This window comes from Rhinopithecus roxellana, chromosome 5 (assembly GCF_007565055.1).
Source record: "Rhinopithecus roxellana isolate Shanxi Qingling chromosome 5, ASM756505v1, whole genome shotgun sequence".
NCBI classification, from domain to species: Eukaryota; Metazoa; Chordata; class Mammalia; order Primates; family Cercopithecidae; genus Rhinopithecus; species Rhinopithecus roxellana.
In genome coordinates this window covers 113,793,528-113,816,970 of record NC_044553.1, presented here as the reverse complement: position 1 = coordinate 113,816,970, position 23,443 = coordinate 113,793,528, and the positions used below count along the sequence as shown (strand labels likewise).

General features: G+C 42.3%; 1 protein-coding gene across 1 annotated transcript; it reads left to right on the top strand.

Moving 5' to 3' along the window:
• The first annotated feature begins 11,410 nt into the window (after window positions 1–11,410).
• BCL2A1 (BCL2 related protein A1) lies at window positions 11,411–21,498 on the top strand. The gene is made up of 2 exons (XM_010383297.2): window positions 11,411–12,152; window positions 21,221–21,498. The coding sequence occupies exons 1-2, from the start codon at window positions 11,733–11,735 to the stop codon at window positions 21,326–21,328; spliced, it is 528 nt and encodes a 175-aa protein (XP_010381599.1). The 5' UTR covers window positions 11,411–11,732; the 3' UTR covers window positions 21,329–21,498.
• Window positions 21,499–23,443: the final 1,945 nt, after the last annotated feature.

The following is a 23,443-nucleotide window of genomic DNA, read 5'->3' as shown; positions in this document are numbered from 1 at the left end:
CCATCTCTTCTCCTGCATACAAATTTCATTTATGTTTACCAACTTCTTTCCCAAAGTCAGAAACACACCGCTAAAGCTGTTGGGCCTCATATCCAGAATGTGCATGCTGGAGGGAACAGAATTATTCTTGCTGTGTTATTAAAATTAAAAATTTGGAGGGAGGGCTCTAATTGGCCTCTGGTGGGGTTAGATACTAAAACTTGGGAGTTGAAGGGTTTTGTGGCAAATCTGATACCTATAATTGAAACCTTACGATTAGAGTTGGTGAGCAGAAAATTTCTCAGTAAAAAGGGAAGTGCTGTTTCTAAAAAGGAGGGGAGCATGCAGGGCAGACAAACAATAGATGTCCATTACAGTAGCAGATCAGTAAAGATCAATTTTTCTTTACCAAGGGAGGGACTTCCTTTATAGCTGGTGTTATAGTTTGGATTATTCAGCAAATATTCACTGCCCTCACTAGAGGACTGGGCATCCGATTTGCTTTGTCTAAGGCGTATGTTAACAGATGCAGCTCCAGCAAGGGCCTGAAATGAGTTTTTGTGGTTGGGGCTGCTTGTGCCTCTGCCACCTCGGTGAGAAAAGTACATCCCATGGAGGCCACTAGTCCCACAGGATGAGAGCCAGGGGGAGCAGAGCCAGGGAGTGCAGAGCCAGCCCAGCTAACCCGCAGCCCTGCAGCTTGTAGCAGAATTGCCCCAGCCAATCCTGCAAACTGGTGGCCATGATACTGAACGATTATTGGTGTATGGCGCTGAGTTTTGGGGAAGTTTATTATGCAGCATTATTGTAGCAACAGTCAAATGATACTTGTGACATACTTACAACATTGAATAGTTATGTAAATAAAACATCTATATGTGAATGTTCGCAGACACTTTATTCATAATAGCCAAAAGTTGTAAACAACCCAAATGTTCATCAACAGGAAAATAGATAAACAAATAGTGGTATATTCACACAATGGAATACCTCACTCAGTTTTAAAGAATGGGCTACTGATGTGTTGAATAACACTGACGAATCTCAAAATCATCATGCTAAGTGAAAGAAGCTAGACATAAAAAGAGTACATACTGATTGATTTTACTTATAGGAAAATTTTTTTTTTGTGAGACAGAGTCTTGCTCTGTCACCCAGACTGGAGTGCAGTGGGCACAGTCTCAGCTCACTGCAACTTCTGCCTCCGGGTTCCAGGGATTCTCCCGCCTCAGCCTCCCAAGCTACTTGGGAGCTTGTGCACCAACATGCACAGCTAATTTTTGTGTTTTTAGTAGAGACTGGTTTCACCGTGTTGGCCAAGCTGGTCTTGAACTCCTGACCCCAAGAAATCCACCCGCCTCAGACTCCCAAAGTGCTGGGATTACAGGCATGGGCCACCATGCCTAGCCAATTTATATGAAATTCTAGGATAGGAAAGTTGAATCTATTGTGATGGTAAGCAGATCAATGGTTGCTTCTGACTAAGGGTGGTAAGAAGTTGACTATAAGGCCGGGCACGGTGGCTCGCGCCTGTAATCCCAGCACTCTGGGAGGCCGAGGTGGGTGGATCATCTGAGGTCCGGAGTTCAAGATCAGCCTGGCCAACATGGTGAAACCCCGTCTCTACTAAATATACAAAAATTAGCCAGGCGTAGGGGCGTACATCTGTAATCCCAACTACTCTACTCGGCGCGGGGGCTGAGGCAGGAGAATCACTTGAACCCGGGAGGCAGAGGTTGCAGTGAATTGAGATTTTGCCACTGCACTCCAGCCTAAGAGACAGAGCAAGACTGTCTCAAAAAAAAAAAAAAAAAGAAAGAAAATGACTGCAAAGGAACATAAGGGCATAAGGGCACATTTTGGGGTGGTAGGAATGTTTTATATTATGTTATATTGTGGTAGGGATGTTTACATTTGTATTTACAATTGTCAGAACTTATCAAGGTCAATAGTCAGATGCGGTGGCTCACACCTGTAATCCCAGTACTTTGAGAGGCCGAAGTGGGCGGATCCCTTCACTTCAGGAGTTTGATACCAGCCTGGGCAACATGGCAAAGCCCTGTCTCTACAAAACAAAACCGAAAATACCGCCTCCCCCCAAACTCATCGAAGTGTACATTTAAAGAGAGTGGATTTTATTTTTGGAAATTACACCTCCTTAAAGTTGATTTTACAAAATAATCTCTGCTATTCTTGATTCCAATTTCCCCAGAAACAAGTTCATTAGAAATAGGACTGTTTAGGCTGGGTGTGGTGTCTCATGCTTGTAATTCCAGCACTTTGGGAGGCAGAGGAGGGCAGATCACTTGAGGTCAGGGGTTCAAGACCAGCCTGGACAACATGGCAAAACCTTGTCTCTACCAAAAATACAAAAATTAGTGGGGCATGGTGGTGTGCGCCTGTAGTCCCAGCTACTCAGGAGGCTGAGGCACGGGAATTGCTTGAACCCAGGAGGCAGAGATTGCAGTGAGCTGAGATGGCACCACTGCACTCCAGCCTGGGCAACAAAGTGAGAGTCTGTCTCAAAAAAAAAAAAAAGGATTGTCCAAATAGCCTTCCTAAAATGCACATCTAACCATGTTACTCTCTTGCTTAAAACCTTTCAAAAGTTCCTGTTCCTTTTCCTTTTTCTTTTTCTGTTTCTTTTTTTTTTTTTTGAGATGGAGTTTTGCTCTTGTTACCTAGGCTGGAGTGCAATGGCACGATCTCGGCTCACTACAACCTTCGCCTCCCGGGTTCACGCCATTCTCCTGCCTCAGCCTCCCAAGTAGCTGGGATTATAGGCACCTGCCACCATGCCCGGCTAGTTTTTTTATTTTTTATTTTTAGTAGAGACGGGGTTTCACCGTGTTAGCCAGGATAGTCTCGATCTCTTGACCTCGTGATCCACCTGCCTTGGCCTCCCAAAATGCTGGGATTACAGGCGTGAGCCACCATGCCCAGACCCTATTACTTTTCAAAGTCAATTCTGAATTTCTGACCCCGTACACAAGGCTGCTACAACCGGAATTCTGCTCCCCTTTTACAACTTATCCACAGCCCCAGGTTCTACATTTCAGCTTCATTAGAAGCATAGTTCATGATTCACACCTGACATTTACCAATGCTATGCTGTCTGCACAGTGGCATTCTATTAGTCCCATAAGGGCCAGCTTGTATGTCAGCCTACTTTGCAAGGCCTCTCTTACTCCTCTAGGATGAACTTCATGTCATTTTGTATTGTGGCACTTAACTTTCTGCAGGTGAATTTTCTGGCAGTAGGTGTGGCACCCCTATTGCCCTGTGAGCAAAACAACATCCCCGTGTATGTATTCCTGGAGCCCAGTGCAGGGCCTTGCATGCAGTTGGTGCTCAGTAAAGTTGACTGAGCAACGGGCTGAGTGAGTGCTGTGGATTCTCTGTACTTTGCTCTTTGTTGCATTCTGAGGCCTCGACTCTCCCGAAGAATTACCTTCCAGGGGCCCGGTTGTGCTTGCTGTTACTGAGTACTTCTGCTTCTTTGGTTCATGTTGAATATTTTGCTGTTCCATTCAGAGCAGTGGAAAGTCCAAGGCCTTCTGCCCAAATCACTTAAAGGTCCTATTCAAATAGGTTTTTCTCTTGTACTTCCCCCCAGATGTCATTTAGGGAAAGAAAAGAAAATTTTGCTTTTGCTTTGTGGAGTAAAAATGAACAGAAACACTAATTTAGCTTCAGCTACAGTATCACCCTGATTATGAAGCAGGCCATTTGTAGAATACTCAACATTACCGGCAATTATAATAATAGAATCCAGTCAGCGTTTCTCACGTGCTTAGCATATGGCAGTCCAGTCACTATGCCTTCTAAGGGAATCAAAGAGAAGTAAGACAGCCCTCTTCCTGGGAGAGCTGCCAGTCTGGAGTCCAGCAAAGGGTATAAAACAGCACAATGGCTGCAGTATAAGATACACCATGAGACCTGCTATTATACAGGCACAAATTCCTTGGGGGCACAGACTAAGAGGTTTTTCTTGGCCAGGGTAAACAAAGAAGGCTTTATTTGACTGGGCCCTGGAGATGGAGAAGATTTAAAGACACAAGAATGCAAGAGAAGAGCCATTTCAGTTAGAGACAATAGTAAGAACACATTGCTGGTGCCAGGGAAGTAAGTGCCTATCGGTGTCGGGGTAGGCACTGGCAGGGGACTGGAGTGGGGTAAGATTGGGTTGACTGGGGAGGCTGAGTCAGAGCATGAAGAGTCTTTTAGGAATCTAAGCTCCTCTTCATGGGCAGTGGGAATCCTCTGGAGGATCCTGAGCTGATTACTGGAAGGGCCAGTGGACAGTAAAGTCAGATTCCCAGAGGGTAAGGCAAGGCTGCGCTGATCACACACCTGCACGCACAGGTGTGCCGGAGGGGATGAGGAAGGACAAATTAGTGACATAATGACAGTTGCACTCAGGTACTCCATCTTATATGGGCCATCCATAACTCTAACTCCCCTCTTGCTTCCTTTCCCCAACTCTTTCCTCCTCCATCTCCTTTGAGTTCTCCACAACCTCAGTCAAAACATTCTGCCCCACTAGGCAGGCTTCGTGAAACTTCTTTCCTTCCCTCCCTGCCTCTCAGTTCCCTTGGTTCACAACTAGTCACTCTTTCCTGTACCCTCTTAAGCCTTGTACCCAAAGATAGCAGGAAAATTGGGGAGGAAGTTCTGCTGACATGGATCCTGTGCTTGTAGGATTTCCTGGAAATTCATCTCCCCAGATAGAAACCAAGCTCCAACTGAATGAAGCCTTGTCACACTAGACCTCTGGCTTTTCTTGATGGGCTGGGGGACTTTCCCTCATTGTGTTCTCTGACCATCAAGACTTGGCCCCATGGGACCAAGGGGGATGACTTGGAAGACATGCAGGTGGCTTCTCATGCATATTTTCCCGCTCCCCTTTGTGTTATGATTGTGTCACTATTGAAGATCGTTCTCCCCTACAGATAATTTGCTCTGGTCGGGGCCTTGGAATAGGGAAGTAGCCATGATAAGCTTGGAGAAGCTAAAGAGTACAGTAGGGGTGGGAGTTCCCCTGAGTCACCTCCTCTGAAGCAGCCAAAAGCCCAGCCAACTTTGGAGAAAGAAGAAGTTGACCTCAGGAGTTCTTTCTGAGGTTACAAACCTTGTCTTGTAGCTTGCATTCCTCTGGCCACTCATCAGCCAGGGTGGCTTCAGAGTTCTTCCCTCTTATTCCCCATCAAGACTTACCTGGCTAGGGTGTCAGCCCATGGCTTCTATTCCCTGGTCAGAGGAGAGCCAATCCCCAGCTGTTTGAATCATTCCTGCTAAACCCCAGATATTCTGGAGTAGAGACCGATAATTCCTAATGAGTCCCGCCCAAAGTTCAGGTTAATGAGCAAAATAAATTATTACTGTTTTAAGCCACTAAGTTCTGAGAACTTAGTTTGTTACCAAAGCAATGTATAACTGGAACATATGTATATAAATGTGGCAATTTATGTAGGCACAATGAATATTCATGAGGTTGTAGTTCACATATTTGTATATAAGAATCACAGGAATGAAGTCCAAAGCACCTTACAAATAGAAGAAATTGTTAATTACTAAGATGGTTCATATTCTTCTTATTGTTATTCTCATGACAAACACAAGTAGTTTCCTCAGTCCTAGACAGGACTTCACGCTTCTTCAGTAAGAACTTCTGGACAAAATAAGCACAGAGAGAACCTTGGTCGGGCCATAGGTACTTATTATTATAATAATTATTATTTCTTGTTTGTTTGTTTTTTGAGATGGAGTCCTGCTCTTGTCATCCAGGCTGCAGTGGCACGAACTCAGCTTACTGCAAGCTCCGCCTCCTGGGTTCAAGTGATTCTCCTCCCTCAGCCTCCAGTAGCTGGGATTACAGGCATGTGCCTCTACTGCCAGGCTAATTTTTGCATTTTTAGTAGAGATGGGGGTTTCACCATGTTGGCCAGAATGGTCTTGATTTCCTGACCTCGTGATTCGCCCGCCTTAGCCTCCCAAAGTGCTGGGATTACAGGCGTGAGCCACCGCGCCCGGCTAGGTACTTGTTAAGTGTGAACAGGTTTCGCCAATTATCTTCTATCATCACCCTCTCGCCAACTGGCTGCCCTTTCCACCTATGATAGAAGAGTGTTACACATGTGCATTTTCCAGAACCTCCCAGTTGTGAGGCTGCAAACCTGGCTCCAGGGCCTGAGCAAGGGTTCCAGGGAGGGTCTCTGCATTTGGGGCCACTGCTGTGACCTACTTTAATTATTTCCTTATGCATTTCCTTTGCCTATAATATGGCATATGTTCTCCTAGACTGAAAATCCTTTGAAGGCAAGAATTTTTATCTTCAGCGCCTAACATGGTCCCTGTTGCATAGTAGCAGTTTAGTGTATGTTTATGGGATAACTGGATACACACACGGTTTCCAGACAATATGCCTTCTGATTGACTCATTCAGAATGTACTTGGGGTGGACCCCTAATTTCATACAAAATTCCATGCATTGACAGAGCAGCTCAGAGGATGGGGAACCATGAGCTGGTCTTTATGAACCTGTACACTAGACTCTGGTGAATGCAGACTCAGATTGTAGTGGCACTGAGGAAAGATATCCCCTATGTCTTCACACTTGGTCCATGGTCAGCTACTTGCCTCTCCACTCCACCCCACACCAGTCCTTTTGCATTTCATATAAAAGAAAGAAAGAATGTTCCTTTTTTTGCAAAGAACTTTGTCTTTCTCTCTCCCACCTATCCTTGAAAAGTGATAATTTGGAAACTCCCCAAAAGAAATTAAAGCAGGCCATGATATGTAAGACTTTTTATTTTTTATTTTTATTTATTTATTTTTTGAAATGGGGTTTCGCTCTTGTCACACAGGCTGGAATGCAGTGGTATAATCTTGGCTTACTGCAACCTCCACCTTTGGGTTCAAGCGATTCTTCCTCCTCAGCCTCCTGAGTAGCTGGGATTACAGTTACCCACCACCATGCCTGGCTAACTTTTGTAGTTTTAGTAGAGATGGGGTTTCACCATGTTGGTCAGGCTGGTCTCAAACTCCTCACCTCAGGTGATTCGCCTGCCTCGGCTTCCCAAAGTGCTGGGATTGCCAGGTGTGAGCCACTGCGCCTGGCCCACAATATGTAAGAATTTTTAAAGCAACTCCTTTTTGTATACAGAAGATTAGAAATATGAAGCCCTAGGCTGGGCATGGTGGCTCTTGCCCGTAATCCCAGCATTTTGGGAGGCTGAGGCGGGCAGATCACTTGAGGTCAGCAGTTTGAGACCAGTCTGGCCAACATGGTGAAACCTCATCTCTACTAAAACTACAAAAATTAGCCAGGCGTGGTCTCAGGCACCTGTAATCCCAGCTACTCGGGAGGCTGAGGCAGGAGAATCACTTGAACCCGAGAGACAGAGATTGCCATGAGCCTAGATTGTGCCATTGCACTCCAGCCTGGGCAACAAGAGCAAAACTCCATCTCAAAAAACAAAAACAAGGGTCTATCTTTTTTCTGTCTCCACCCATTGCCCAAGCCAGGACCCAGTGAAGGAAGGTAGTTGATCTTTGTTGAATAAATGAAATGCCTAGCTAATTATTATTTTTTAAAATTTTTTCTTTTTATTTGAGACAGAGTCTCGCTCTGTTGCCCAGGCTGGACTATAGTGGTGCAATCTCAGTTCACTGCAGCCTCCACCTCCTGAGTTCAAATGATTGTCCTGCCTTAGCCTCCCAAGGAGCTGGGACTGCAGGGGTGTGCCACCACGCCCAGCTAATTTTTGTATTTTTAGTAGAGACGGGGTTTCACCATGTTGGCCAGGATGGTCTCGATCTCTTGACCTTGTGATCCACCCGCCTTGGCCTCCCAAAGTGCTGGGATTACAGGCATGAGCCACCTTGCCTGGCCTTGTACTTTTTTTTTTTTTTTTTTAATAATTAGAGATGGAGTTTCACCATGTTGGCCAGACTGGTCTCAAACTTCGGACCTCAAGTGATCCACTTGCCTCAGCCTCCCAAAGTGCTGGGATTACAGGCATAAGCCACCACACATAGCCAAAGATGCTTGATTGCAATTTTAAAACCACATGCTTCTATTATTATTATTATTTTGAGGGGACAGGATCTCACTCTGTTGCCCAGACTGGAGTGCAGTGGCACAATCTCGGCTCATCGCAACCTCCACCTCCCGGGTTCAAGTGATTCTCCTGTCTCAGCCTCCCAAGTAGCTGGGATTACAGGTATGTGCCTCTACTGCCAGACTAATTTTTGTATTTTTAGTAAAGACGGGCTTTTGCCATGTTGGCCAGGATGGTCTTGAACTCCTGACCTCAAATGATCCACCTGCCTTGGCCTCCCAAAGGCGTGAGCCAGCGCGTCCAGCTGCTGCTGTTATTTTTGAAGAAATGTTCACCACCAAGGGAATGTAATGGGGGACAGAAAACTCAATCTTCCCATCCTTTCCCTGCTTCTTATGATGCTCAAAGATGATTTAAGGAGGGAAAGCAGCCTGCTCTTGGCTTTGTGCTCCTGTGGGCCAACGGGCACAGTCTAGGAGGCATGGGAGAACTTTCCCAGGGGAATTCCTGGAGAAGTGGCTTGACCACATATCTGTATGCTCCTTTGTGCTCTACAGGTCCTGTATCGGTCTGGGTACTCCAAGAAAATGTCACGAGGGGATTAAATGTCTAACAGATTTAATTGGCAAATGATTGTGGTAAATACCTGTGAGGGAAAAAAGGGAGGGAGGCAGAAGAGACTACAGAGCCGTCAGACTACAATTCAGGACTGACCTCTGCGAAGGAGAGAAGGAGGAAGATGGGGTAGGGAAGTCTTCCATGACAGTACAGTCAAAGGAAGTTTCAGCAAAGCCCATGGGGAGTCATTGAACCAAAGTTACCTATCAAAGGAAGTTGACTTGCAGGAACCGGTCTTAAGGTTCCTGCTTTGCTCAGTCGTTGCTGGGAACAGCCTATAGGATATGTGGCCTCAGTGCAAAGCTGTGGTAGATTCAAAGCACTGCGGCTGGGGCCCTTAGTCAATTAAACCACTGCAGTAGGTCTGAAAGGTGCATTTTCATGGCTGCCACTCTATTAACGAGCATTCTAAGCAACACCTCTCCTTTCCTCCTTAACCCTATGGTGATAGTTCAGAAATGCAAGTTTTATATGAATCATTTTTCCTATTTGCAGCTGGTACAGACAGGATAAAAGACTCAAAGTCACTCCATATGTGGATGAAAAAAAAAAGTGAATTCAATTTCTCCAGCGACCATGAATTGTCTCCTTTTTCGTCCACCCACTACAAATCTTTTCTCAGATTTGCTGTCATAGCTAAATAAAATGAGATTTGCATTTCACTTACGAAGTTATACTCTTGCTAGGTAAAGAGATAACTGGGAGGCCAAATTCCTCATTAGTCCACAAAAGAACAATGGGGAACTAGCTTTGATTAGGCACCTACGTTTTACCAGGCATGGTGATAGAGGCTTTACACAGGTCATCCCTTTGAACTTCACCTCAGCCCTCTGAGGTCAACATGTATTGCCTCATTTTACAAATTAAGCACAGACCCAGGGTACATACTCAGGAAAGAAAGAGAGATTTGACTGGGACTGAGTCCTGGCACTCTGACTGTAAGTCCAGTGCTCTTTCTGGTCCCAAAATTTCTAATCCACACATCGGATAGTTTACCTGAGTTAAAAATGTGAATTAAGTCAGGCTTAAAGCAGAATTTTGTTTTCTATCAGAAATCCTAGAGCAGGCGGTAGGTGAAGACCAAAGAAGATATTTTCTTTTTCTTTTCTTTCTTTCTTTTTTTTTTTTTTTTTGGAGATGGAGTCTGGCGCTGTCGCCCAGGCTGGAGTGCAGTGGTGCAATTTCGGCTCACTGCAAGCTCCGCCTCTTGGGTTCAAATGATTCTCCTGCCTCAGCCTCCCAAGTAGCTGGGACTACAGGCGCCCACCACCACGCTCATCTAATTTTTTGTATTTTTAGTAGAGACGGGGTTTCACCATGTTAGCCAGGATGGTCTCGATTTCCTGACCTGGTGATTTGCTTGCCTCGGCCTCCCAAAGTGCTGGGATTACAGGCGTGAGCCACGGTGCCTGGCCCAAAGAGGGTATTTTCTTTCTTTCTTTCTTTTTTTTTTGAGATGGAGTCTTGCTCTGTAGCCCGGGCTGGAGTGCAGTGGCTGGATCTCAGCTCACTGCAAGCTCTGCCTCCCGGGTTTACGCCATTCTCGGCCATTCTCCCGCCTCAGCCTCCCAAGTAGCTGGGACTACAGGTGCCCGCCACCACGGCTGGCTAGTTTTTTGTGTATTTTTTAGTAGAGACGGGGTTTCACTGGGTTAGCCAGGATGGTCTCGATCTCCTGAAAAGAGGGTATTTTCTTCTTCCCTCTCTGTATCATCCTTACTCAATTACAGATGATCAAGAGCAGTACTGCCAGAGTCACCTCGAGAGGCTCTGTTCTCTGCCACCCAGACTGTTCTGTAGTCTCCGTTCCAAATTGTCTTTACTCCGGTTTACTCCGTGGATGGCATTTAAGACTTTTCTTAAATTTGAAATTCACAAAACCATTTTAAAGTAAACAATTCAGTGGCATTTAGTACCTTCGCAGTGTTGTGCAACTTCCACCTCTATCTAGTTGCAAAACATTTTCTTTTCTTTTTTTTTTTGGAGACAGAGTCTCGCTCTGTTGCCCAGACTGGAGTGCAGTGGCGTGATCTTGGCTCACTGCAACCTCTGTCTCCCGGGTTCAAGCAATTCTCCTTCCTCAGCCTCCCGAGTAGTTGGGATTACAGGCACATGCTGCCCGCCGGCTAAATTTTTGTATTTTGGTAGAGACGGGTATTCACCATGTTGCCCAGGCTGGTCTCAAACTCCTGAGCTCAGGCAATCCACCTGCCTTGTCCTCCCAAAGTGCTAGGATTACAGGCGTAAGCCAACGGGCCCGGCCTTGCAAAACATTTTCATCACACAAAAGAAAACCTTCTACCCATTAAGCAGTTACTCCTCCCTCTCCTCAGTCCCGGGCAACCATCAATTTGCTTTCTATTTCTATGGATTTAACTATTCTGGATATTTCATAGAAATAGAATCACATAATGTATGACCTTTTCTGTTTGGCTTCTTTCTATTAGCCTAATGTTTTTGAGGTTCATTCCTGTTGAAGCATGTATCAGTTCTTCATTCCTTTTTTTGAATGAATAATGTTCCATAATTTATTTATCCATTCATCTGTTGATGAATATTTGAGTTGTGCCCAGCTCTTGGCTATTGTGAATAGTGCTGCTATGTACATTCGTATGTAAGTATTTGAGTATCTGTTGGTTGTATACCTATGAATGGAACTGCTGGGTCTTCTGATAATTCCGTATTTAACTTTTTGAGAAACTGCCAACCTTTTCACAGGGGTTGCGCCATTTCGCATTCCCACCAGCAATCTACAAGGATTCTAATTTCTCCACATCCTGCATTTAAGACTTGTAAAGCTGAATTAATCACAGGATGAGGAAGTGGCCCCTCTGAAACATTTTCCTCTTTCACATTTTAAACTTTCTCTTTCATACACGACATGAAACACAGCCTACGCACGAAAGTGACTAGGAGGAAGGCTATTATAAAGTGATGCAAACAGAAATTCCACCAACCTCCACGTATCATCATGTGTCATAACTCAGCCAAGCTCAGTGAGCATTCTCGTCACATTGCCTCAACAGCTTCAAGGTGAGCCAGCTCAAGACTTTGCTCTCCACCAGGCAGAAGATGACAGACTGTGAATTTGGATATATTTACAGGCTAGCTCAGGACTATTTGCAGTACGTCCTGCAGATACCACAACCTGGATCGGGTCCAAGCAAAACGTCCAGAGTGCTACAAAAGGTTGCATTCTCAGTCCAGAAAGAAGTGGAAAAGAATCTGAAGCCATGCTTGGACAATGTTAATGTTGCATCCATAGACACTGCCAGAACACTATTCAATCAAGTGATGGAAAAGGAGTTTGAAGATGGCATCATTAACTGGGGAAGAATTGTAACCATATTTGCATTTGAAGGTATTCTCATCAAGAAACTTCTACGACAGCAAATTGCCCCGGATGTGGATACTTATAAGGAGATTTCGTATTTTGTTGCTGAGTTCATAATGAATAACACAGGAGAATGGATAAGGCAAAACGGAGGCTGGGTATGTGTGATGGAAAAAATTCTTCATTGTTCTTTACTGTGAAATAGAAATTGAGAATTTTCTTGCTAATTAAAACAACAACAAAACACTTACCTAAGAATACTAGTTTCCTTGGGTGGTTTGTTTTAATTTTTAAAATAATATACTTTCTGGCTGATCGCCGATGAATCCTTGAACTTGAACTTTATAGTTGGAAAGCACTTGTGTTTCCAGTTTTTATTCCTAACAGTATAAATGACAGTAGTGAAGTTTGGGGACTAACAAAGCACCTCTCTCATGCAGCTTCACAGTCAGCTGTGTATACACTCTAATCTAGTACTTAGCTTTTGCTAGGGTTGTCATGACAGTACAGACAGTACAGAAATTTCTACAATCAGTACAGAAAGAGTTGCTATTAGATGCTGTTATTTTTAGGTATTTATGAGGTTGCAAAAGACAGGTGTAAATTTTCGTAAGTTCATTGCTTACAAATTGGTGTTTTTCAGTTTACTAATACATAACAAATTGTAACATATATTAATGTATAGCAAATTATATATAATGTATAACAAATTATTACTAATAATAACAAATTCTGGGCTGTTAAAGTTTGTTGATTAAAACATAATGTACAGTATCACCAGCAAGAAACTTTATTCAAGAATTTTCAAATAAAAATTCACTTTATTATCCAGTGCCTCAAAAAGCCAAGACTGTGTAGGGGCCTGTGTTGAAACTCATGTTGGTAAAAAGCCTGACACAGCTGGATGTATATGCTTTCCTTTATATCCCAATATACTTAATGATTATTTTTTTAAAGCATGTAAGTGTTCATGAATCCTCTCTCCAACCCCTAATTCCTGGCCTTCACCTCTCCCAAGAGGTAACCACTGTTATCAATTATTTTGCATGTAAAACATGCCTACTATATATATCCATAGAAAATAAACAATACTTCTTTGTAAAAAATTTTTTGTAAAAAAATGTTATACCATATAACACATACTTTTTTTTACATATATACATAAATTTTTTTATATATACATATAAATTTTGCGTATATATTTTTACATGTGTATATGTAAAAATAGTACATGGTACTAATTCTGCCACTTATTTTTTTATCCAGAGTTATTTAAAATAGTATTATTAAGAATGCCGTGTATATTCTGTTGTATGTAAATGCTGTAGAGTGTCTGGCCATTTGTAGCTGATAGCTGTTTAGGTTATTTCGAGTTTGCTATCACACACAATGCTTCATTGAATATCATTTTTCATATATCTTCCCTTGTGCGTGTGTGTAGTTTTCCAGGGTGGATGTTGGGTTGTACACGCTGGGTCATGGTGGCGTACATTTTTTAATTTACTAGGTCCTTGCCTTCCAAAGTGGCTCCACCAAGTTCCACTCCCATCAGCAGCTTCTTAGAGTATCCCGCAGTCCCCCTACCCCAGCTGACTAACATTAGGTTGTTGCAATTCGTCATAATTTCCTTAATTTTTTGGGCTAAAAATATAGAGTTTATCTTGTTTCAATTCTCATTTTCTTGATTTCTAGTAAGGCTAAATTTTTTTTTACATTTTGAGCATCTTTTTGTATATTAACTGATCATTTGTAAATGCAGGCAATTGTCAGTTTACACCCTTTGCCCATTTTCCTTTTATTTTGTCTTTTTCTTACTGATTTGTAGGAATTCTTTGAATATTCTGGATACAAATTATTATTATTATTATTTAAATTTTTTGAGACAGTTTTTGTTCTCGTTGCCCAGGCTGGAGTGCAATGGTGTGATCTCAGCTCACTGCAACCTCTGCCTCCTGGTTTCAAGCAATTCTCCTGCCTCAGCCTCCCAAGTAGCTGGGATTACAGGTGTGCACCACCACACCCAGCTAATTTTGTATTTTTAGTAGAGACGGGGTTTTACCATGTTGGTCAGGCTGGTCTCGAACTCCTGACCTCAGGTGATCCTCCCACTTTGGCCTCCCAAAGTTGTGGGATTACAGGTGTGAGCCACGCACCCAGCCAAAATATGTTTATATATGTGGCAGATGTATTTTAGTTTGCTGATTATCCTTTAAAGCTAACGACGTCTTTGGTCATTATAAACCTTTAAAAGTTTGTTGCGATCAAATTTATTGATCTTTTACTTGATGCCTTTTTCGTTTTGTTTAAGGCCTTCCTGCGTGATAGAGCTTACTGCAGCTACTCCCCTTTCTCAGTCACCTTCTTCCTGGAACTTAGTTCTTTCTAACTCCGCCTGACTGAGGCTGGGCGAAGCATGTGAAATGTTTTATCATGTTTTCTTCTGGCTGTGGGAGGAGGCTATACTTGAGGACTGGTGGAAATTTCAGCAGTACTGTGTAGATTTCAGGTGAAGGCAAACGTTCTCTAGCACAGAGGACCACAGATGAGCCTGCAGAGAAATACTCTACTAGTTTGCAGTAGGTTTGTGGGTTTGGATTGTATTCCCAATGCCTAGCTTAGTACTTAGAACACACAGACAGTGAATAAATGTTACTTAAAAATTTAACTTCTCCACAGTAAATTTTGTGAGCTCCTGGAACTCACTGTTAGCAAGAGGTGTGGAATTGTCTCTGAGAATTTCTAGCAGTACCCTCATCTTTCAAGGGTGGTACAGATGTAAACATGAGTGTGGTGGGATGAACCTCTCCCGAGTGTAGATACAAATACACACATTGCCTGCACATGCACATACTCAGCCTTTCTAAAATTTCCAAGCTCTTTTTTTTTTTTTTTAAAAAGCACCTGAATAGTTCAGGTTGTAGACATGAAATACTCTTGAAGATGTCACTTCAAAGCAATCTCCGTGCTGCTTTCCCACCTCAGATGAGACATTGATTCTGTCAATGATAGGCAGTGCTTTTTTGATTCAGTGCAAACTGGCATGGAAAACTGTTACCTTCTTTTCATAGTGATGTTGACAAATCTGCTCAAATGAATGAATTTACTCTTGAATGATTCATTTCAAGGGAAATGGCACAATCACATGCCTATGCTAGTAGAGTCAGTGGCCCACAAGAAGAAGTAAGGGTAGAGGAGGCACTTACAACTTTATCAAGATGTGCGCACCAGCCTCTCACTTCTACCCACCTGAAAAAACTCAAGAAGTCATCATAAAACATATTTTTAATTAAATGTTAAAATTGCCCAGAGACTTTATGAAAACTTTTAATCAAGAATGTGGTATGTGCCAGGTGCGGTGGCTCACGCTTGTAATCCCAGCACTTTGGGAGGCTGTGGTGGGTGGATCACCTGAGGTCAGGAGTTCAAGAGGAGCCTGGTTAAGATGGTAAAGGCCTGTCTCTACTAAAAATACAAAATTAGCAGGGTGTGGTGGTGGGCGTCTATAATCCCAGCTACTTGGGAGGCTGAGGCAGGAGAATCACTTGAACCTGGGAGGCGGAGGTTGCAGTGAGCCGGGATTGTGCCACTCCAGCCTGGGCAACAGAGTGACTCCATCTCAAAAAAAAAAAAAAAGAAAAAGAAAAAGAAAAAGCAGTATGTGAGCACAGCATAGATGTTTAGACAGACCTGGCTTCACTTCTGGGCTCGAGTGCTTACTACCTGTGTGAATTGTACAAGTTGCTTAACTTCCCTGTCTTGTTTCCTCATCTGTAAAAACAGGAAAATATTGCAACCTATGTCCTGGGACTGGTATAAGGATCAAATTAGTCAATATATGCAAAGCACTTGAAACAGTTGCTGAAAATGAGTACTCAATACAAGTTTACCGCTGTTGTTTACCATATAAAACAGATCCTCTAATGGGAAGAAACAAGACTGGTCTATCAGTAATGGGACTCATAATCTCTTTCGTTATTCTTTCTCCTTTTTATCAGTTGTCTTTCCTGCCTTCCTGCCTTCCTACCTGCCTGCCTGCCTTCTTTTTTGGTGGCTTCTCATCTCTTTTTCTCCTCTTCCACATTTACCATGATTTCCTCCTGTCCCCTCTCCTAATTTGAAGTGCTGAGAAAGGATGTGCTCTCACAAGATCTGATAGGAGAGCTAGTGCCATTTGGCTGCCTTCAGCATTCATGAGGAAAGGATGGTTCTTAAAAACCATTAGAATGATCCTGAGATGAAACTCATGTCTCTTCCCTTGGGATCACCCTTCCTTTTGAACCAGGTAGCTCTTTTTTTTTTTTTTTTTTTAGACAGAGTCTCGCTCTGTCGCCCAGACTGGAGTGCAGTGGCGCGATCTTGGCTCACTGCAAGCTCCACCTCCCAGGTTCACGCCATTCTCCTGCCTCAGCCTCCCGAGTCACTGAGACTACAAGCGCCCGCCACCATGCCCAGCTAATTTTTTGTATTTTTAGTAGAGAGGGGGTTTCACAGTGTTAGCCAGGATGGTCTCGATCTCCTGACCTTGTGATCCGCCCGCCTCGGCCTCCCAAAGTGCTGGGATTACAGGTGTGAGCCACCGCGCCTGGCCATGGTGGCTCTTCTTACTTCCTCCCCCTTCAATGAAGCATTCTCCTCTGCATATGCCGGGGGAGTAGAAAGAATGCTTGGCACTCAGCTCCACGTGGGAGAAATCATGTCTACTTAATGCATCACTGTGTACCTCATGCCTAGAATAGGGCCTATTGCATAGATGGTAACAACAAATATTTGCTGATGGAATGATTCAGTGAAGCAACACTGAAACTGGAGATTTGAACTCTGGTTTTCTCACTCACTAGAGGTATAAACTTGGGTAAGTTACTGAGGTACTCTGAGACTCAGATTCCTTATATAATGTATATAATAATATGATATGACATATGATTTATTTTATATAATATTTAATGAAAACGCTTTTACCTACCTTTAAAGGAAAGCTAAACGATTATAAAACACTTTTTGTAAAACAGTGCTTTCCAAGCTGTCAAATACTATGCAACGATGAGGGTTACGTGGGAAATTCCAGGAAGTTTAGATAGGTTATTCTTTGCTTTTCTGAAAGTAGGATATACAGTCAGAGTTGGTGCTTTCCCAGTAACCACCATTTTAAAGCTTGGGTCATACCATTAGGCCAAGAGGTTTCTCTTTTCTTTGTTATCCTTACTTCTTCCCTTTGCTCAGGCCTCTGTTCCAAGATTGCCTCCTCAGAGAAGTCTTCCTTGATCACCCCAACTGAGAAAGTACTACTGCCACTCTCTGTCTCCCTACCCAACTTTATTGCCTTCATAATAGTTTTCATGACTGGATATCCCATTGCATATTTGTTTGCTTATCTCTTTATTGTCTGTGTCTGCCATGAGAATATAAGCATACTGAGGGCAGGGATCCTGTATGCTTTCTTCACCACTGTGTTTCCAGTGCTTTAACTGGTAAAGCACTGGTGTTTCCAGTGCTTTAACCAGTGCTCAATGAATATTTCCTGAATGAATACATGAATAAATAATATTTAGAGAAATGGGAACAACATAATGGTATTTGTCTGTATCTTTTTTTTTTTTTTTTTTTTTTTGAAACAGGGTCTTGCTCTGTCACCCAGGCTGGAGTGCAGTGGCGCGATCTTGGCTCACTACAGCCTCAACCTCCAGGGTTCAAGCCATCCTCACATCTCAGCCTCCCAAAGTGCTAGGATTACAGGCTTGAGCCACTGCACCCGGCTGCCTCTATCTTTAAAAATTCTGGGCCGGGCACGGTGGCTCAAGCCTGTAATCCCAGCACTTTGGGAGGCCGAGACGGGCGGATCACGAGGTCAGGAGATCGAGACCATCCTGGCTAACACGGTGAAACCCCGTCTCTACTAAAAATACAAAAAACTAGCCGGGCGAGGTGGCGGCGCCTGTAGTCCCAGCTACTCGGGAGGCTGAGACAGGAGAATGGCGTGAACCCGGGAGGCGGAGCTTGCAGTGAGCTGAGATCTGGCCACTGCACTCCAGTCTGGGTGACAGAGCGAGACTCCGTCTCAAAAAAAAAAAAAAAAAAAAAAAAAAAAAAAAAAAAAAAAAAAAAATTCTGAGGTTCTGATTTTCTTTGGACTATTAATACAGCATATTATTTTATGCTTTGGTTGTCTTGTAACCAAAGTAGCTGAATTTAACAAACTATCACCATTTCCAGAAATAATAAGGCCGAAACAATTCTTATTTACTACTACATTACTGATAAGATACTGAATCCTTATTCGTATATTTATCTTTACATAATGGTTTTAAGATACAAATAGCATCATTAAACAAAATATGTTTGAAAATAACCTTTTTGAAAGGAAGAAAAGTCACTCCCATCACTGTAACATATCCACATGCAGACACTGTATGCAACTGTAATTAGGGCATACAAGAGTTTTTTCGTGTGACATAAATATTTTCAACACTGTCTCACATATTCCATGTTAACATTAGGTATTAATTTCTAATATCTACAGAATATTTCATTAATTTGTCATATCATAATTTACTTAACCAATTCCCAATTGTTAGACAGTTTTTTTTTTTTTGAGTTTTCCCCTTCTAGATATAAGGCTTCAGTACTGAAGCATGGGTATGCTTTTCTGGTACCCCCTACCCTCCAATATTTTAGAAGACTGCCTCATGATAAATTTCTAACAATGGAACGACTGGTTCATAAGATATGTATATAATTACAATACTCTAGCATATTGGAAAACATATTTTCTTTCCAAAAGCATTATATCAATGGAACAATGTCACAACAAACTTAACAACGTGGGTGGTACTATTAATCATTTTGAGGGTTTGGTAGGCATAAAGTAACAAAGCGAATTTAATAGGTCTAAAAAACAATAAGACTGTGTTGAAAGTACATTTCTTTAACTGCTATTAGTGTTTTTACCATACACTTGCTAATGATTTATATTTCTCTCTTTAATGGTCTTTCCCTTTTAGACTATTAAGGGCCTGAGAATTTTCCGTTACATTTGAATGAACTCTTTCATGCTATATGTAAATATTTTCCTAGACTATTGTTCTTTTAATTTTAATTTTTCATAGTTAAAAAAAATTTTAGGCCGGGCACAGTGGCTCACGCCTATAATCCCAGCACTTTGGGGGCTGAGGTGGGTGGATCACGAGGTCAAGAGATCAAGACCATCCTGGCCAACATGGTGAAAAACCTGATTCCTACTAAAAATACAAAAATTAGCTGGGCGTAGTGGCATGTGCCTGTAGTCCTAGCTACTTGGGAGGCTAAGGCAGAAGAATCGCTTGAACCCAGGAGGCGGAGGTTGCAGCAAGCTGAGATCGCGCCACTGCACTCCAGCCTGGGTGACAGAACAAGACTTTGACTCAAAAAATAATAATAATAAATACATTTTAATCTTCATCTGGCTGAATTCATTAGTTTTTTCTTTGTTCACTGTCCTTTCTTTAGACATTGATGTATATAACATGATATGTTATGACTGCTCAATCATAATAGACAATGATCATTGTCATAATAAAAATCATGCTGGGCACAGTGGCTCACACCTGTAATCTCAGCACTTTGTGAGGCCGAGGTGACTGGATCATGAGGTCAGGAGTTCGAGACCAGCCTGGTCAACATAGTGAAACCCTGTCTCTACTAAAAATACAAAAATTAACCAGGCATGGTGGCATGCGTCTGTAGTCCCAGCTATTCAGGAGGCTGAGGCAGGAGAATTGCTTGAACCCAGGAGGCGGAGACTGAGGTGTGCCGAGATCACACCACTGCACTCCAGCCTGGGCAACAGAGCCAGACTCCATCTCAAAAAAAAAAAAAAAAAAAAATCATTTCAGAGGGCCTCATTATACTTGCGAAACATGGGGTTTATGAAAATTCTAGGAAGGAGAGTAACGAAGTGGATACCTCTTGAGAGTGTATGGGAAACTATGAGTACGTACTGGCAGGAGGGAAAGAGGAAGAGAGAGGGGCAGTTTCCTTCCTCTATCAAGGCATGACAGCATGTCTCACAGCACGATGCACACTTAACACGTAGGCAAAAAATGGCTTTCTTAGGAAATCTTTCAAATGGAAAATCCCCCTGGCTGGTGGTATTCATCCGCTCTGCCAATGATGCTCATAAAGTGATTCCAAGGCACCGCAGAGCTCTTGAATCTCTCCCAACTATCAAAGAGTTATGCTTGGTTTCCGTTTCAATATTAAGTTACTATGCTCTGAGCTACTTGCAGGTATTTGTAACCCCAGGTTCTGAAACCTGTAAGATGGAGACGTGAATGTTTGCCAGATGATCATTTGAAAAAATTATTTTACCAATTTTCTAATTATTTTGGCACTTGTTTGGAAATGTATGGAGTGGAAAGAAGTAGGGTGTTTGCATTCTAATCCAGGTTCAGGCACCAAGGGGTTGGCTAATCTTAGATAACTTATTTTTTTTCTGGGCCTCGATTTTCTCATTGGTTAAAATAAGGGAGGGCTTTAGGCTAGATTATCTCAGAGGTAATTTTCAGTGAGGATTCTTTGATTACAGACTGTAAATTAACTAAATAAAATGTCCAGTTAGTTGGGTTACCGTATATTTTTAAAACTATGTCTGATCACAAAGAGAGTAGATTATAAAAGAAACCATCAACCTTTTCATAGCTTCAAAGGTATTGGTTTAATTTGGATTTACTGTGAGTTCTCATGATTTTCAATACAATGCAGTTTACTGTATAATAGAATTCATATTACAAATATAAGTGCATTGAAATCAATGGACAATTAAACAAGAACGAGAACAACAAAAGACTTTTTATCCTCTAGAGCTGTGCTTGCTGTCCACTATGGTAGTGAAATGTGGCTAGTCTGAACTAAGATATGCCGTAAGTACTAAATACTCATTAGATTTTGAAGATTTGTTATGAGAAAAGAATATCCCATTAATGATTTTATACTGATTACATATTAAAATAACACTAAATGTATCTTAAAAGTTAGTTTTACCTATTTTTTTACTTTTTAAAATATGGCTACAAAAAAATTAAAATTACAGATGTAGGTCACACTGTATTTCTGTTAGATGATGCTGCTTAAGAGGGGTAGAAGGAGTAGAAGATTAACTATTTGCACTATTTAAATGAAAATATTTTTGCTTTTTATTACAGCATACTTAATCTACAATGATTTTTAAAATGTTAAATTTATTCTCTCATAGGAAAATGGCTTTGTAAAGAAGTTTGAACCTAAATCTGGCTGGATGACTTTTCTAGAAGTTACAGGAAAGATCTGTGAAATGCTATCTCTCCTGAAGCAATACTGTTGACCAGAAAGGACACTCCATATTGTGAAACCGGCCTAATTTTCTTAACTCTCATCAAAACGATTGTCAACACATACTTCTAGTTTTAAACAAACAGCTGTGATGATGTAACCTGACTTTCCATAGTTATGGAAAATTTTTCCCCATTTAATGAATAAATTGTATGTATTTTTCTCTATATGCCATTTTGTCTTAATTTCTTGGGTCTGCCTGGAAATTCAGCTGAAGGGTAAAGCTCAACACAGGAGACAGGCAATGAATTATGGGATGACAACCAGGAAGGCAGTGTGTTTTCTGCCCCCTGGTGGACTCTTTCAGGGGTGCCCATTACCCAAAAGTCCTTCTCTCTGTCACTAGGCTAGACTGCAGACTGAGAAGCAGACTCAGGCTAGAAGCAGACTCAGGTCGCCTTCCCTCTTCTTCCTTCCTTCCTTCTTTCCCATGCTTTCTGCAGTTTCCAGTGCCCCTGGCTGCTTAGAGTTTCCACTGATGCCTCCTCCCCAGCCTTCTCTCTCTGGCTTGCCATTTGGGGTTGATGGATATGGCAACCCGATATGCAAAATACTCAGAGATATTGTGACCAAAGAAAATTAGGTAAATGATTCAATGTGGAGCTAGCGTTAAAAAAATTTTTTTTTTTTTTGTAAAAATGAACGGATTAGAAAATTACATAGTTTGTTAGACCTTGTGTTCTAATTTTTAGGTCAGCAAATCTGATTGCAATATGGAAGCTATACCTTGTTCTAGACCTTCCTGGTCTTCCCTTCCTTTTTTTTTTTTGTTTTCTTTTTCGAGATGAGTCTCGCTCTGTTGCCCAGGCTGGATGGAGTGCAGCGGTGCCATCTCGGCTCACTGCAAGCTCCGCCTCCGGGTTCTAGCCATTCTCCTGCTTCAGCCTCCCGAGTAACTGGGACTACAGGCACCCACCACCACGCCTGGCTAATTTTTTGTATTTTTAGTAGAGACGGGGTTTCACCGTGTTAGCCAGGATGGTTTTGATCTCCTGACTTCGTGGTCTACCCACCTTGGCCTCCCAAAGTGCTGGGACTGCAGGCATGAGCCGCTGTGCCCGGCCCCACTGCAGTTACTTCTTTAGCAATGTGACACTGGGAAATCAGTGACTATTTCTGATTTGGTCTGTGACCTGGTCTTTTAAACTGTGCCTTGCTGTGTGTTTTATTAATTTAATTTTAAAAAAGGTTTTTATGGCCGGCACGACACCATACAGGTGGGTGGATCACCTTAGTTCAGGAGTTCGAGACCAGCCTGGCCAACATAGTGAAACCCCTTCTCTACTAAAAATACAAAAATTAGCCATGCCGTGGTTGGGGACACCTGTAATCCCAGCTACTCTGTAGGCCGAGGCACAAGAATCGCTTGAATCCGGGAGGCAGAGGCTGCAGTGAGCCGACATTGCACCATTGTGCTCCAGGCTGGGTGGCAAGAGCGAAACTCCGTCTCAAAAAACAAACAAACAAAAACGGTTTTTATAAACCTCAACTCTTCACGTGGCACAGAAAAATTAAATGGAAACAGATCACAGGCCTAAATTTATGTGAAAACTATACAACGTCTAGAAGGAAATGTAAGAGAAAATCTTTACAACTTTGGTGCAGGCAGACTTCTTAGGCAGAACACACAAAGCTTGAGCCAGAAAAGAAAATATTGATAATTTGAAAATTTAAAAATGTTTAATTTTTACTCTTAAAAAGACATTTCAAGAACTCAAACAGAAGGTATTTGAATTATACTTCAATAAAGCTATTACAAAAAAGCTCTCAAAAAGGCAAACCACATAATGGGAGACAATCTGTACTACACTAATATCTGATAAAGGACTTGTGATATGTGATACTCTTACAATTCTGTAACAAGATCATCATCAACCTAATACTAAGCATGGGTAAAAGATTTGAACAGATACTTCACAAAAGCAGATACACAAATGGCCAGTAGACATGGAAAAGATGTTCAGTCCCATTAGTTATCAGAGAAATGCATTTAAAACCACAGCAAGAGATCACTACACATTCTCCAGAACAGCTAAAATGAAAAACGTAGACAATGCTAAGCTTTTGGGAAAATGTGGAGCAACTGGAAGTCTTACACACACACTAC